Raw genomic sequence first — 15999 nt, forward strand, 5'->3', positions numbered from 1 at the left:
CTTTTTCAGTTCTGAACTAAGAAAATTCTGTCTATTTCAAGTTAATTGGATGTGCATGATAGAAGCACATCTTTCTACATGTTCCTTGACCCCAGCAAGGCCTAAACTGTTTGTCTTCTCTCCCTGAAATTGACCTTGACTTCCACAACCAACAAACTTGGTGGCACTTAGAAGTGGAAGCAATACATTAAATCATCACCACTTGCTACACATCACTTACAGAGGCATTTGTCACTGTTATATTAAATTAGGATCACAAAAATGCAATTTATAGCCAAGAGTGACATTTCATAAAGCCTGTGAAAACAAAATTACCAGAGAACATGCACCAAAACACAGCATTTCTTGCCACTCTATTCTGTTGACAGAACAGATCCTCCCTGAATATGATCTCTGCAGTAGAAGTTATGTGATGGAAAGTGAAGAGCATGACAAGATGGATCTGGGAGCCTGGCTGGTGAGCTGGATTTGAGCTGGCACTGTGCCCTTGACCTAGGGAAGGCTGCCAGCATAGTATGGGATGCTCTAGTGAGAGCACAGCCAGGAGGACAAGGGGTGATGGACTCCCTCCTGTTGTCATCCATGAGTGCCCATGGAAGGAAAAGAAAAGTGCATCCAGTGTAGACTAAATGGCTTCCATGTGTCTTCCAACTTAATGTCTTCCCTGATTCCATGGGGGTTCCTATATCTGAGCCACTCACTTTCACTCATATCTATATGTATGTATTGAATAAAAACAAGTAGATAAATGTTATCTTCATTTGGGCTCGGATTCAAGGACAGAATTGCAAATTGCAGGGAATTTGAGGACATTTTTAAAAATCTGACTCTCCTACATCCCATCCTTCTTCAGTGTTAACATTCCTCTGAGATATGTAGCTCAGATAAAGAAGCACCTTCTCATGTACAAAGTTTTTATTTGGACTTTTTTAGCTTCTGACCTTTACCTTATTTTCTCTGTGACCTAAAAATCAAGCTTTGGAAGGCTTACTGGCTCATCTCATAATTGTTACCAACATCACTTTACTTTCAAATAATAAAAATTTATAACAAAACACCACAATGCCATGCCATTTTTTTAAAATATGAACTGTGCTGTGGGATTACTTGCTCAGAAAAGGTGAAAACTATCCTCAAGTACCTCCCAATTGAAGGAATTTAAATCTGTATCCACCACTCTTCAAGAAGTGCCAAGACCACTTAATTTTCTTAGCTCAATGAGTCTTCACTCTTCCTTTACATCTTCATGACCAGGAGCTTACATAAAAATTAAGCATACAATTCACTGACTCTCAGCCTATACCAAAAGATAACCACTAGATAATCTATGGGTTGGTTGAGTTTGGCTGAACATTCCCTTTTTTACACATTATTCTCAGAAAAAGACCTGCATAACCACAAAACCAGCTAAATTCTTCATCTGAACTATTCAATGCCTTGTTCAGTCATTGACAGATTTATTTTGAATAGCTGAATACTGAAAAATCCATTCAGGTGCTTCAAAAGTACAGAAGAATGCCTAAATGCACATTACAAGACCTTGGTTTTCTTTATGAAGCAGCAAATTAAGATCTTCCAGTGCTAGGAAACTTTTATGCAATATACCTTCACAGGTTGCAGAGAAATTAGAAGAATGTGGAATTTCTTGTCAGACATATAAATCCTAAGTATCATGTTCTGAGAACAAGTTCAATAATGTTACAAATAGGTCAAAAATACAAATCTTGTTTTCTCCAGTCAGATAACAAAAATTTGAGTGCTAAAAAGTTAACAGTGATCTTAAAAAATATATATATATCAAAACATTTAGTTACTTACGTTACTGAATTATTATTAACTTGACAAAAGCTCTAATGAAAAAGTATTCATCGTGAACAACTGTCTCCTGTTTAAAACAGGCAAATGAGGTAAGATGGTGAACTTATTTCCCATAGTGTTTCAGTAATAAGCCAGGAAGTATTAGGGAAAAGGAAATTTAAATATTACTTTCTGCCCCAGGAGAAGTCAAAACCTGAACTGATCCTCTTCAGTAGGCTTCTAAAGAGAGTTGTTTATTTCATGGATTTTTTACACTTAATCCCATGAATAATTTCTAAATTTATATTTGATGGTGCATGCTTTATATATCTTATGCTATGTTATATATATGCATCTCTTCAAGGATACCTATTTTCTGGAGAAACAATGCACAATTAATTGCAAACCACAGAGGTCTAGAATCTCCTGTCAAAAATTTCTCAAAAATCTGGGTTCAAAAAAGGTACCTTCCTAATCTTCCTAAGACCTACAGAGGAATTCTGTTGCAAAAATCTATTATAATCTATCAGGAGCATTCAAAATTTTTGTTCGTTTTCAGCATTGCTGACAAATTGGTCACGTTCTTACAAGACTTTCTTTGTGCAGGTGTCTCTGTGAAGCTCAAGGGTTGATGACACACAACACAAGTGGAGTCTGCTCCAGTTCAGATGGAGAGACCTTCCACAACACTCACTGGTAAAAAAAACAGGTTCCAAACCCTGCCAAATTCAGCAGGAATGCTACTGTTGTCTTTATTAGCATTCCAAAAATGTGTAAGCTTGCAGTTATTGATGTTGAAAAGGAAAAAAAAAAATCAGTTCAAATTATTAATATATTCTGCTGTATATCATGAATACTTTTGCTTTTTTGTTTTTGTTTTTTGAGAATCTAGTAACTGGTAACTTTAAAACACTTAACTAAAAACACAGAGCTCAACATATGCATCTAAATATACCATGTCATTAGTTAATGTCATGTTTTCTTAAATCAGTGCACTCTAAAATCAGCTATCAAGTTCTTCAGCTTTTAAATATGCAGAGCAACTGGCATGGAAAAAAAAAAAAAAAATCACATCTTTCCTAGATAATGTTCAATCCCTGATTAAATAAAGATGTGCCAAGGCAGAGATACTTTATGCCTCAGGAGACAGCCATAGAGGAATTGTGAGTGTATTTTATATGTGAATTAGAGGTAAGATGTAATGACATGAGATGAAAGGCTCAGCCATGATTTTAATAAAGGGGAGAGACAGTGCTTCCCTGTGGACCCCATATGCAAAAGAGTGAGACTCAACAAGAATATATGAGAAGATTCAGCAGAAACTACAACAAATGTTTCAAAGTTATCAGATGATTATTAAAATTCATCACATTTTACTGAAGCTGTGTATTTCAGATCTGAGAGTAAGCTCTAACACATTTCTTATAACTATAATTTCATATGACAAACTACATCATCACTAAGGTTGGAATAATTTCAATTTTTAGGTAAGACACATTTGGAGAGTTTGAAACCATAACATTTCATTTTTGAAAGGCTTCTAATACATGATATAAAAATAATTCCATTTAATTTGTTATTTAAGAGCATGTTTTTAATTGTAATAAAATATCACAATTTAGTAGTAATATGATGACAGACATTTCAGCTGCTTAGTGCTTTTAGCAATCCTCAGGAAAAGCTATTACCTATTGCTCTATTGATTTTTAAAATTTTTTATGGCTGCAGCAGAATTCTAGAGAACCATTATTTCATTTTCCCTCATTAAATTAAGGAAAAAGTTTGAGATTTTTTACAGTTCTCTCTCTCTGTACATTGAAAAGAAAATTAAAAGAGACATGCCTTTGTAAGGAATAGACATGAAAAGAGCAAAATGAATGGGATGAACTGCTTAAAGGAAAAAAAATAATCCTGCTTTATTTGATCTTTTGTGATAATCACACTCCTGGCACCCTGCCAGCCAGGCTCAGCATGCTGATGTCTGGCCAAGTACAGTAATCTCTTGGTTCAAGTCTGAGGTCTGTGATGAAAATTACAAAGCAGGGACAAAAATCAAAATGCCACCTGTGATTTGATTCTGAAACTAATTTGATAGAAAAAAAAATACAATGAAAACAGTCTTTTTAGTAAAGACTACAAAACTAAAGACTAAATTGAAACAAATGCAAGTGGATGGAGGTAGCTATCACGCAAATACATTTGGATTTGCAGGCATTCCTTTTAAAATGAGCAGTAGATGTCTTTGTGACAGGTAAATTGCTTTGAGATTATGTTTGAAGTCTGAGGTCAAACTTTTAAAATGATAATTTTAACTTACATCTTCCTATTCTGGAGTCTTTCTGCATTTGAAATCAACAACAACAAAAAAAAAAAGAGGAAAAAACCCACAAAACAATTCATCCCGTTATTTTATTTTCTGTGAACCACCATTCAATACAGGTGAACAAATCCTTGAGGAAATCTTTTTCCTTTCTCTTTTCATTCAGTGGTCTATATTTGAGCTAGTTGCCCAGAGATATGGAGAAGAGAATCATACAGCCACAAAATGCTACATTCACAATGTAATCAAATTGGAAATTCAGCCAGTAAAGTCTTCCAAATTATTATTCAGATTGAAAGCAGAAAAAGCAACCATTAAAAACCAGCATGCCACTTTTTTTTTTTTTTATATATATACTTGTGTTCTCCTGGAAGGTTGTACATCATTAGTGGAACTGAGCAAAGTCTGTTTAGATTTTTCTTTACAAATATTGAAATTTATTCAGAATAATTTTCAGAACCTAATATATAAACAAAACATTTTGTTTTCTTCGTGTTACTAGAAAAAAATTCCACTATTTGCTGAAATAATACAGATTCCTTATTTTACCTGCTTTATAAAGTTGGACAGTATCTTGCCATTTTTATACACACTACTCCTCTCTGCACTGGTAAGAATTACCATATGCAAGCACCAGGACAGTCCCTGATCTCTGGGCCTCACTGAAACACTGCATTTCAGCATTCCCCAGTTGCTATTTTGCCCTTTCTTCAGGAAGGTTCTCTATAGATTTCCAATTCTCTTTGATATTCAAGTCTGTTTCTGTGCTCTGTGTCTTCCCCCCACCGACTGTGCTAATCAAAGGAATGCTTTAATAGCCACCTTAACCTTCTCATATTTTCATGCCACTCATTTTCTATATTGGCAGTCAAAAAAAACCCCATCACTGCAGCACAGACAATACAAATAAATTACCAAATTCTGTATGTTATGCACGCAGATTGAGTCTCAACTTTCTTAACTCCACACATACACACACGTTTTAACACCCAGAGAGAACTCCAGATGTATTCATGCACACACTTAGACAGCAAAACCCATGAACATTTATGCTTAAATAAAAGGTACCTACCTGGAATGAGCTGACCCAGTAACTGATGGCATCTGGAAAGGCTGAATAGAGCTACTACAGCCAGAAAAGGATAATGTTTCCATTTCATGATGTGTCCCTCCTTGCATTACACCAGCTCGGCAGTGCTAACGTCAATGTCACCTGCAGGACACCATGGAAATAAGAACAGAAGAATTAATGATAAATTGAGGTACTTCCAAATGTTTTTGTCCAGAGCAATTCTGTGAAGAATGCTGGTTTCAATACAGCTTTAGCTGTTAAAACAATGTTAAATTATCTAACAGTTATGCAGTTGAAAACCACAACCAGAATATTAGCTATGCTTGCAGAGCAGACAGCCCCAAACCAGATGTTTTAAAGGGAGACACGAGGATCCCCATAGTGCACATATGTGTTTTAAAGTGCTGCATGTTGTGTGGTTAAGTTATTAAAGAAATTGATCACTTCAGCAAGATAATTAAGTACATGTTTAATCCATCTCAGTGCAAGGAAATGCTTAAGCCCTTGCATAAGTTGAAAACACTGTTAAGGCTATTCAGCTTACTATGAAAGCAGGGTTAAAACTTCACTTTACTCTTATGAAATTATGTTTTGCTAAAGGAGGATTAGGGATAATTTTATCCAGTAATAACTTGAACACTTAAAACAATTTTCTGGTGAATTTCTATGTTCTTAAGGGCAGAAAGTTTTCAGCTGATTGACAGGAAAATGGGATCTTATGAAGGAAAACAATATTTTGAATAAAAAAATCAAAAATATTTTTAACCAAAGTATGACTTTTAAAGGCATTTTTCTGACCACCACATCTGTAGATTAAAAAGCATTCACAGCTCTACCTGTGCTTAAAAGTCATTTCAGCATATCCAACTCATTGGTTTACTCTTCACTTATGTTAGTGCTTACTATAGACTTGTCTAGAAATCATGGAATTGTTAGGATTGGAAGGGACTCCAGAAGATTATCCAGTCCAATCTGCTGCCAAGGGAGGGTTGCCTGGAGCAGGTTACACAGAAATGCACCCAGGTGGGTTTGGAATGTCCCCAGACAGGGAGACCCCCATGGCCTCCCTGGGCCTCAGGTGTTGTTTTCAGCCTGTTCTAAACACCTTCCCTCTAAAGCTTTCTAAAATGCATATGGCGTTTTTCAGGTGATTTCAGTAGATTTCTAAAAGTAGTAAGATGTTTTTTAGATAATTAAATACACAACCTGAAATCTGATTTATTGTTTTGGGTGGTTTATTTTGGGTGAGGTTCTTTGAGTCTTTTGTTCTTCTTAAAGGCCCTTTCTCTCAATACAAACCAAAATGCACATGAATATAGTATTCCATATATTTCATATTATCTGGGGTGCATATCAAGATCTTGATGGTGAAAAGAGACACTGTTTTAAGTGCCTATCAAGTTATGAGATGCACCAATTTGCCTGACCCTAACCAACAATTAGCGACCACCAAGCAACTGTAAATCTGATGTACATTGACACATCAAAATCTACTCCAGCAATAAATAATTATGTTACACCTTGATAACTTTATAACTACATTTCTTATTCCACTCTCCTTGTCCTCCTTGTAGTTAATGAGATGACCAGTTTGGATGATGAATCCTATATTACCTAAATGCCAGCAGACATAATTGTAATAATGAAGAAAACTACAGTGACACCAGTCACTTGCTCAATCTGTAGGGACAGAGGACTTGCATCTGTAAACCTAATACATATTTAATGACTACAGATTGAAGAGTTGCATGACTACTGGGAGCATTCAGTGCCACCTGACACTTTTGGATGTTCAAAAATGCATAAATAAGTTTCATATGACCAGATTCCATCTCCGACACGTGTTGCATTTTAAATTTTCTTTTTGTGCTGTATGTGAGCCTCTACTATCTTAGCAACTAGAAGTAATAATAATCCATTTTGTATTACAATCACCTGTATCCTACAAAATATATTATTTCTTTTTTCCTCATTTTAACCACACTGCACACAAAACCTCCAGGTTCCTTCCACTTGCATTCCTTTAATTTCCCCTATCACTCATATGGCTGCTCTTCTGTTTCAAACACCTTGACAGATCTTAATGGCAGAGTTAATAGCAATTAATGGCCAAGGTGTTACATGCTGCTCTAAATGCTATTCATGGTTTGACTCCAAGACTGAAATGAGGCTCAGGCCCTTAGAAAATCCCTCTCTTTCTCTGTACAGTAATACAGGTTTACTCTATAAAACTATTTACTAGTTCATTTTCAGACTCACATTGTTTCTTCACCTTACTTTCTGCCATGAACACAAGGCTGAATGTTGTTTCTAACAAGAAGCTGAGGAGGCAGCCCTTTGATTTTGCTTCTTCAAACAAAACCACAAAAAAAAAATTTCATTTCAAGATTTACATTGTCATTGCAATGTGAGGTAAAGGAACACTGAGGTGAAGGAGCAGGAGAGAAAAGAGGTGCTTCAGGTGCCTGAACAGATTCCCCTTTCTCCCATGGAGACAGCTATGCTGAAGAGCAGGTATCCATGGAGGGCCCCAGGTGAATGTTCCCTGGAGAAAGATGCAGTCCATTCAGGAGCAAGTTTATCCTGAATGATTACAGCCCATGGAAACTAACTGCTCTGGAGCAGAGGGAAAAGGTATGAGGAGGAAAAAAGAGAGGCATAGAGAAGCTCTTATGGACTGATCACCAATCTCCAGTTCCCCATCCCTCTGCACCACTGCAGGGAAAGGTGGGGTAGCAGAGGTAGAAGAGTTGAGGATGAAGAGATGGAGTTGAGCCTAGGAAAAAAAAGAAGGGCAGGAGAGGGAGAATTTTAATTTTTGTCTTTGTCTCACCATCCAACTCTATTTTAATGAAAAATAAATTTTCATCTTAAGCCAAAGTCAACTGACCTCAACTGTAAAGTTGCAGGGAAGAGATGAGTCCCAGGAGCATACCTGATGGCACTCACCTTCTCTATGAAGGTATGCCATGCATAAATCCAACATTTGGTCTTTCCATATCTCTCTTGCATTTACTTTACTGGTAGATTAAGACTTCTTTTTAATCTCTGTACTGACAGAGCTCCACAGGGAGCTCTGACCATGAGTGCTTGGCTGTTTAGTTAAAAGCTTTGCCACCCTCTTATTCTGCTTGTAAGCTTATGTTTGAAATGTAATATTTCATTCTAAAACCTGAAATTCTCCGTGTCATTAAAAATATTATTCTTACAGAAAATTTCAGTGAAGGCAGCTTTCATGAAGCCAAATCATTTTAATATGAAAACAATGCTTTTTAGTCTACAGTTTAAAAACAAATTCTGTAGGTATTCCTTGAATACAATCCTGAATAGTAGGCTAGTTCTCTTTATTCAGGGTACAGAACTTCTGAAAGAGTAGCCTTGATTAAGAAAGATAAAGTAGAAAGTTGTCATCATAATGGTTTTCAGGTAGAAGCTGAGTCCAGCAAAAGAGAAACAAGATATATCTTATCATCTACCACAATTCTTGCACTACACAACAATGGAAGAAACCAGAAATGTACTGCAGCCAAAGGGACTCAAGATGCAATTCTCTGCAATTAGTTTTTGGTGTCTGACCTACAAAACTAATACTTCAGAATAAGGATTGGCACTAATTAGGTGTTGCCAGTGACAGGAGAAGGATGCACTCACCACAGACACTTCAGGTGCCCTGAGACCTCACCTCACTCTATCAAATGGCCACAGACCTTCACCAGAACGTGCAAGAAAAGATTCAGATCCAAAGCCTTGTCCAGAGTGCACAATGAAGATAAACACTGGCTTCTCTATGACATTATAATCATTAAAGAATCAATGGCAAATTAAACTGCACAACCCCAGAGGGGAAAGAAGTAGCAGGGTAAATGCAAGGAGAAGGTCCAATCAATTATCTTCCACTTCCAAAGTATAGTGCTATTTATCACTACAGTCACTGCAGAAGCAAAGACACAGTCCAGACCAAACCAACACTTTTTGATAGCTATTGATGCTTCTCTTAAGTAACCAGCTTCCTAAGACTAGATTTTGATGGGGTCCTGACTAGAAAGAATGGGCACAAAAGTCAGGTAATTAAGATTCTAACTTGTAAAAATAACTTCCCTTTGTAAAATATACTTTGGTAAATATTATGCTTAAGAACACTGTTTATCTACAGAATGAGACAGAATTTTGATTTGCCATGTACCCAACCATTTAGGAGAGGACTAATAAAATTTCATCGAAAGGAGAAAAAAGTTAGAAAATATTCCTTTTGAAGCAAGGTTAACTACTTTAGGATGTGGAATTTTTTTAAAGCTTGTCACGCATAGTTAGGCCTGTTGGCAGTGGATGGTCCTTCCCATGCTTTCAATCTCCATGCCTATTAAATACCCATTTATTTAGTCATCTCTGTTTAGACCCACAATACTTCTGAACTTACTCCTGTGCCTTACCATCAGTACAGTTATAGATCACTGAAATTAAGAATTTCTCTCTACTATTTTAAACATCCTGTCTATGTTAAATTAATTTATTTAAAGTTTCAGAAGGAAGCTCTGCCCTATGTCTCAACTGTGTCCATTTAGGAGCAAAAATGACAGGGAGTTGATGAACTAGGAAGAAAAGTCTGGTTAGCTTCTTTTTTTGTTATAAAGTAAATCTACTAAGATGAAAGCAGCTCAAAAATATAAATCTATTTAAATCAGAGCTGTTATCAGTATAACATATCTATAAATGTGGACTATCATCCTTTCAGTGATAGTTTCAGCAGACACTCATGAAGCTCACCTTATTTAATCTTTTAGTGTTCCCAGACATTTGCTTTTTTAGAATCAATTGTTAACAATTGGTTTTAACGGTTATGATGCAAGATTTGCACTTTACTTACTTTAGGCTGTGGTTTGCTTACTTTTTTAATGCAATGAGAAACTCAAGAGTAAAATATCTATTGTTATGAATTAAATTGTATTGTTATTAATTGAATGTATTGTAGCAATGTATTGAATGTGCTCAATTTACATTTCTAAGCAGGCAGGTAACAAACTTATATGTAAAACTCCTACACAGATTCTGACTTGATTTCTGTATGGTATTTTGACTGCCTAAGCAGTACCATAGGAATAATTCATCTACTATAATTAAAATTAAAAAGAAGCTGTGTCCATGCTCATCCCCTTGTACTTAAGCTCAGTCTGAGGCATCAGACATATGACAAAAGAAACAGTTTTTCTGCCACTCATCTCTGTCTCATAAACAATTTCTCTACCAGAAGCTCTGCTAATCTCTAACGTTTCCTTCATGCCTGACCATACAAACTGAAGTTAATCTTGATTAAAGGACAGCTTGAACAAAGAAGCTTTCCTCAGGGAGGAGTATGTCAGTGAGACAGTGAGCAACAGAACAGAATTTCTGTGTAAGGAAGCAATACATTTCTAATGCAATATAAATGTGCAATGTAAAGTATGGAAAATGAAGTGGAATGTTAAGGAGTGCAAATAGAATGAAAAACAAATTATACCATGAATTGCGTGTCTAGGTTTTTAAAAGATGATTCTTCAGGTACATTAGAAGCAATTTCATCTGTTTTTTTCAGAAACATGCATATGTATGTGACACTAAAGAAAAATAAAAGGGAAGGTGAGGTAGGGCTCTTCCCTTGAAGTGGTGGATGCTTATCACTCAACAAAATCAGAATAAAAACAAACTTGCCAAGCAGTCAGTTCTAAGAGATTCCCCAAATTCTCCACTGTGTGTGTCATATTCTTCCCCACTGCCATTCACACTGCAGCTGTCCTGCACCAGCAAAGAGGAGTTGCTATCCATTCCTTATTGGGTAACACTGAGTAAAAATCAGCTCAATTAAAAGACTAAACACAAAGGAAAAAAGTTGCTGCATGGGTTTTTTTCTTTAGTCTTCAGGAAGGAATTGGGAACACTTGAGAAAAGTGACAGTGCTCTGCAGGCTCCTGCCCGTGCCTGACCCCCAGAGCACTGGGCTCTCTCAAGGACTCAAATCAGGTTACCAAGTGCTTCCTGCTCTCTGTCTTTGCTGCCTGCTCTGCCAGGAGCAGTAGAGTCAGTGTCTGAGCATGCAGGGAAAACAAAGCCCACCTGGAAGCCAGCCTGACAAGGTATATCAAGGGCAGCAAGAAGGACTCCTACAAATACATAAACAGCAAGAGAAAGACCAGGGAGATGAGGTGGGGGCATGGAGAAAGGACATGAAAAAAACTGAGGTAATTGATGTTTTAGTTAATCTCAGATTTTTTTGGAAAGACCAGCCTTCAGGAATACCACGGCCCTAGAACCAGAGGAGAAGTTGCTTTCTGTGGAGGTTCATCAGGATAGGAAGTACATGAACCACCTGGACACATACACAGTTCCTCAGCCCTCAGATGGGCAGGAGAGACTCCTGAGAACTGGAAGAAAGAAAGTGTTGCCCCTTAATCTTCAGGATTAAGGATTCAGGGAAGAGCAGGCCTTTTAGCCTCATCCTCAAAGACTGTGAGGAATGAACCCGTTCTGGGGACCATCTCCATATGTATGGAAGGACGAGAAGGTAGTAGTCAGCATGGCCTTATAAAGAAAAAAAAAAAAAAAAACCTTGTATTTAATCAACCTGAAAGCTTCCTGTGATTAGATGATTGGCTTGGTAGATAAAGGGAGACCAGTTGGCATTGTTTATCTTTACTCTAAGAAGGTCTTTGACACTTTATTCCATAAGATCATCATAAAGAAGCTGACGAGGTACAAACTAGATCAGCAGAGAGTGATGTGGACTGAAAATAGCCTGAGCTGTCAGGTTTAAAGGATGGTTATCAGCATCACAAAGTTCAGCTGTACATCCAGTCCCCTGCAGTACACACACCCCAGGGGCTGCTGCTGGGTCCAACACTGTTTAATATCTTTACCAGTTATCTGGACAGTAAGACTGAGTACACCCTCAGCAAGTTTGAAGATGACATAAAGCTGGGGAGAGTGGAACATGGTTGTACCACTATCCAGAGGGACCTCTGCAGGTTGGAAAAATCTCATGCAATTCGAAGGGTAATCCTAAATCCTGCATTGGATAAGGAATAACTTAAGGCACCAGTATACCCTAGAGGGCAGCTGGCTGGAAAGCCAAGAAGGACTCAGTGCTCCTCCTGGACAAAAAGTTGAGTAGAATTGTGTTTTTGCAGAAAAGAAGGCCAAAGGTATCCTGGACTAGTCTGGGAAAGTGCTGACAGCAGGTAGGAGGAAGGACTTCTCCTTCTCTCTCTCCTAAGCAGAGGCGAGGCCACACCTGGGGTCATTTGCCCAGTATTGGGCTCCCCAGCACAAGACAGTGGATCAAATTCAGCAGAGAGATGCAAAAATGATTAAGAGTTAGGAACATCTGGCATTTTGGAAGAGGCTGGGACTGCTCAGTCAGCAGAAGATCCAGGAAATCTGATCCATATGAACAAATCCTCGCTGTGCTGGAATGAAAAAGAAAGAGCTAAGCTCTTAGTAGTGGTGGCCATGGACAAGGCTAAAAACACAAGTTGAAACACAGAAATTCCAATTAGATATAAAAAAACCCCAACTTCTCTACTGCAAGGGTGAATGCACAGCCCAGATAAATGTGGTACCTCATTTTCAATTATCCTGCTTCCAGGCTTAGGAACATTGCATCAAAATCAGAAATCCATATTCTGTTTTGGGAAATAGAATATTATAAAATGTCCAGCACAGAATGTAGAAAGTCTTTCGCACTGAAAATTGGTCAGAAAACGCTTAGGAGCTGTAGTGCAGGCGACTAGAAAAGTTGTCAGCATCAAATGGTCCTGGAGCAGGGGCAGACTGAATGAAGATAGCATGCTGAGGATGTTCTGTAGAGCTTAAAAGAAAAAAAAAGATACAAATACAAAAGTCACTTATTCAGTGTAAAGTCTTCAATTCACGGTCAATAAATAGAAAGTTGAGGAGGTTTGTGATGACACTTTTAGGGGAGTAACCTTATGATCCCACAGGGAAACAGAACAAGCAGATAGATGAGCGTTTAAATATGCAGTGCAGCATTGTAAGCTATGGCCTGTCATCACTGTGATAGTTGTGTTCAGGTTGATTATTCCCCTGGAATGCAAAAATCAATTCTAACTTGCAGACTATTATTTTGCACAGACCCTCGGTATTGTAGATTTTGTTCTCTATTTTATCTTCAGCCACTCTCAGGGGAGCAATCAGAGGCCAAATGGTAATTGGCAACAGTCACCAGTGAATTCACTGAACAAAACTTTCCTCAAATCCAGAAAGTGATTTCATTCTGCTAATTAGCCTTTTTTGGTGGAAACTGCTGATATAGCTAAAAGCTGGGGGAAGAGAAGGGAGAAGTGGAGATTATGTGTGTCATCACTCTCAATAAGCTATTCAAGAGAGGGAAAGGGAAAGACACCCAGGTCTTAGCCAAGAGTTTTACAGTGCAGGGTAGTCTGTGTGTGCACACACAAGTGCCTGGGTGAGAGGAAGAGGTGATGTGGCTTTAGAAATCTTTAATCTATTAAAATTTAATTCAAATTTAGAGGAAGGCGACACTTTGGGTTGTTCCTCTCAATAGTAACCAGGCAGCCTCACATAATTAATGCTCAGAGAACAAAATACCTCTAAAATTAAAACAAATCTGCCAAAGGAACAGAACTACCATCAACAACAACTCCAGCTGACTTGCTCCATGCAAGTCTAAAACACAAGATTTTTGAAACAGCTATTTGGGATAGCTTTTAATGCAGTTTCATATTTTTCACAATTTTATCCCCTGTAATCAGCATGGGTCTCCCTTTTTGCACAATTAGGCACCATCTATCACTAAGGCCAAGAAAATGGGAAACAAATCCTGTAGTAACTAACAGCACTACAGAAAACCCTATGAGAAAATGAATGGAATTCAGACTTGGATTTGGATGTAGTCCCATATTCAAAATAACGCAGAGAAGGGAAAGTAAAAGTCAACAAATCTTGGTTAGTAGCTGGATCACTAACTGAGGCAAAGTATCTGGAAAGAAATTGCAGATAGACATGAAAATAAAAATGATAAAATTAATGAATTATCTGTAAGGTTACTATCTTGAAAATTCTTTGCCTTGTTATAGAGAGATTTTTCCTTTTCTGTGATTTAACAACTAGGATATAAAACTTCAACATGATTTTGAACCCAAATTGCAAGACTGCCAAACATCACATATTTGTTTATACCAACTCAGAAGAAAGCAACATGTATGATATGAAATAATTTTCTCATTTCTCAAGACTGGGATTTTCTCAACTCAGAAGCCTCCTACTGACTCAGGAAGAAAGAAAGTGGTATTTTACTCCTATTAGATCAGATAATTCCACCTTTCCATTCTACAAACTCCTTTTGCACACAAGTGGTGTAAGAATTAAGCTGCAGTTCAAACTTAAATAGGTTCCTTCAAGGAGATTTGAACATCTTGAAAGAAATGCTATCTTGTGAAAATAATGTATATGTATGAGAAATTCAGTAATAGTGTAATGAGGCCTGTGTTTTCCAACAGAAAAAAATTTAAAACCTGGCAAAATGTTTAAAAATTTTGTGCACAACCAAGAATTGATCTAAATAAAGCAATAACTCTCATACCTTGCATTACTGATGCACTATCTCCTTTTGTCCTTTGGCAAATTAAACAAAAGACTCATGTCTCACCTACCAAGACTTTCAAGAACGTGTTTGGGAACTGTGTTCTCTAGAACTGTACACTCATCACTTTTTTAACAGGAAAAAAGTAATTAGTAATGCCTTGATGTAATTAGCAGGTTTTTTTATATGTAAGAAATACTAACAGTTTTCAAACACTATTAAGTAGTGGACGTTTGAAGAAGTGGTTGTTGTCAAAAGTGCTTCCAAGTAGAGTCACGCTGGAGAAGAAACATTTGATAGAAAGAAAATCCAGTGTCCCAAAAGTTAAAAAAAATCCAGACAAACCCAAACCACTCCTTTTAACTGCATTTTGACTCCTCTGTTATACCTGATGTAAAAAAGCAAGGGTTTTTCAAAGGCATTAAGCTTTGAACATTCACAGTATCTTTGAATGTCCTCAGCAGCACCAGAAGAGAGAGATTCAATTTTCAAAGATAATTGTGTCAGATAACTGTCTCTTCCCTTTTCAGAAACAATCTGATAAATACCTAATTACCAGCCAAGTGATTTCAGAGCCACACAGCTGGGCCTGAGAAAAGGCTACAGGGAATGACAAGGTCCCCTAAAGCCATTGAGAACAAGAGGCATTTGGGGTGTGAATTACTTCATTTATTCAGCTGATAAAATGTATAGAAAGTCCCCAGAGAAAGCAAAATATTCATAAAATATTGAAAGAATAAATAGAACCAATATTTAACCAGAGAGGTAAAATATTTTCAAATAACACAGAATTGCATATTACAGAACAACTACATTCCAAAATCCACAAGGGTAATTAGAATCCTTAAACACACTCATTTTTTTCCAGAAAGCATTGGTACATGACTCAGAAAAAAACTACTCAGTCTAACCTTGTATTTTCTTGATACTACTGTATAATAGGAAAATTGCTTTACCGTAAATATATATTGCCATTTTGTTGAAAACTGGAAAAGCATTCTGATCTTAAACATTGGTGAAAACTTATAAATTCTATTTGGTTTGACAGATAGGACTATAATTGTTTAAGAACTCTCTCATTCTTCTTGAAAAAACTTATAACACTGCAATCCTTTCTGAAAACACCAAGTTTCTTCACTTTTAAATTTTCTCCACCAATTAAAAAACCCCACAGGTATTTAATGTAGCACCTCAGATTTCAGTGAATCTTTTGAAAAT

At 37.0% G+C, this 15999-nt stretch overlaps 1 protein-coding gene across 3 annotated transcripts in view; it reads right to left on the bottom strand.

Annotated features, from left to right (window-relative positions):
- Positions 1–15999, bottom strand: part of ROBO1 (roundabout guidance receptor 1) — a 679988-nt gene that overhangs the window by 584694 nt on the left and 79295 nt on the right. For all 3 annotated transcript variants that reach the window (XM_088157812.1, XM_088157825.1, XM_088157810.1), the window contains exon 2: positions 5190–5330. In XM_088157812.1, the coding sequence (XP_088013938.1) occupies positions 5190–5277 (88 nt within the window). In that variant the 5' untranslated portion in view covers positions 5278–5330. The remainder of the gene's footprint in view (positions 1–5189; positions 5331–15999) is intronic.

The sequence above is a fragment of the Sturnus vulgaris genome, chromosome 2 (assembly GCF_052056855.1).
Source record: "Sturnus vulgaris isolate bStuVul1 chromosome 2, bStuVul1.hap1, whole genome shotgun sequence".
Classification (NCBI taxonomy): Eukaryota; Metazoa; Chordata; class Aves; order Passeriformes; family Sturnidae; genus Sturnus; species Sturnus vulgaris.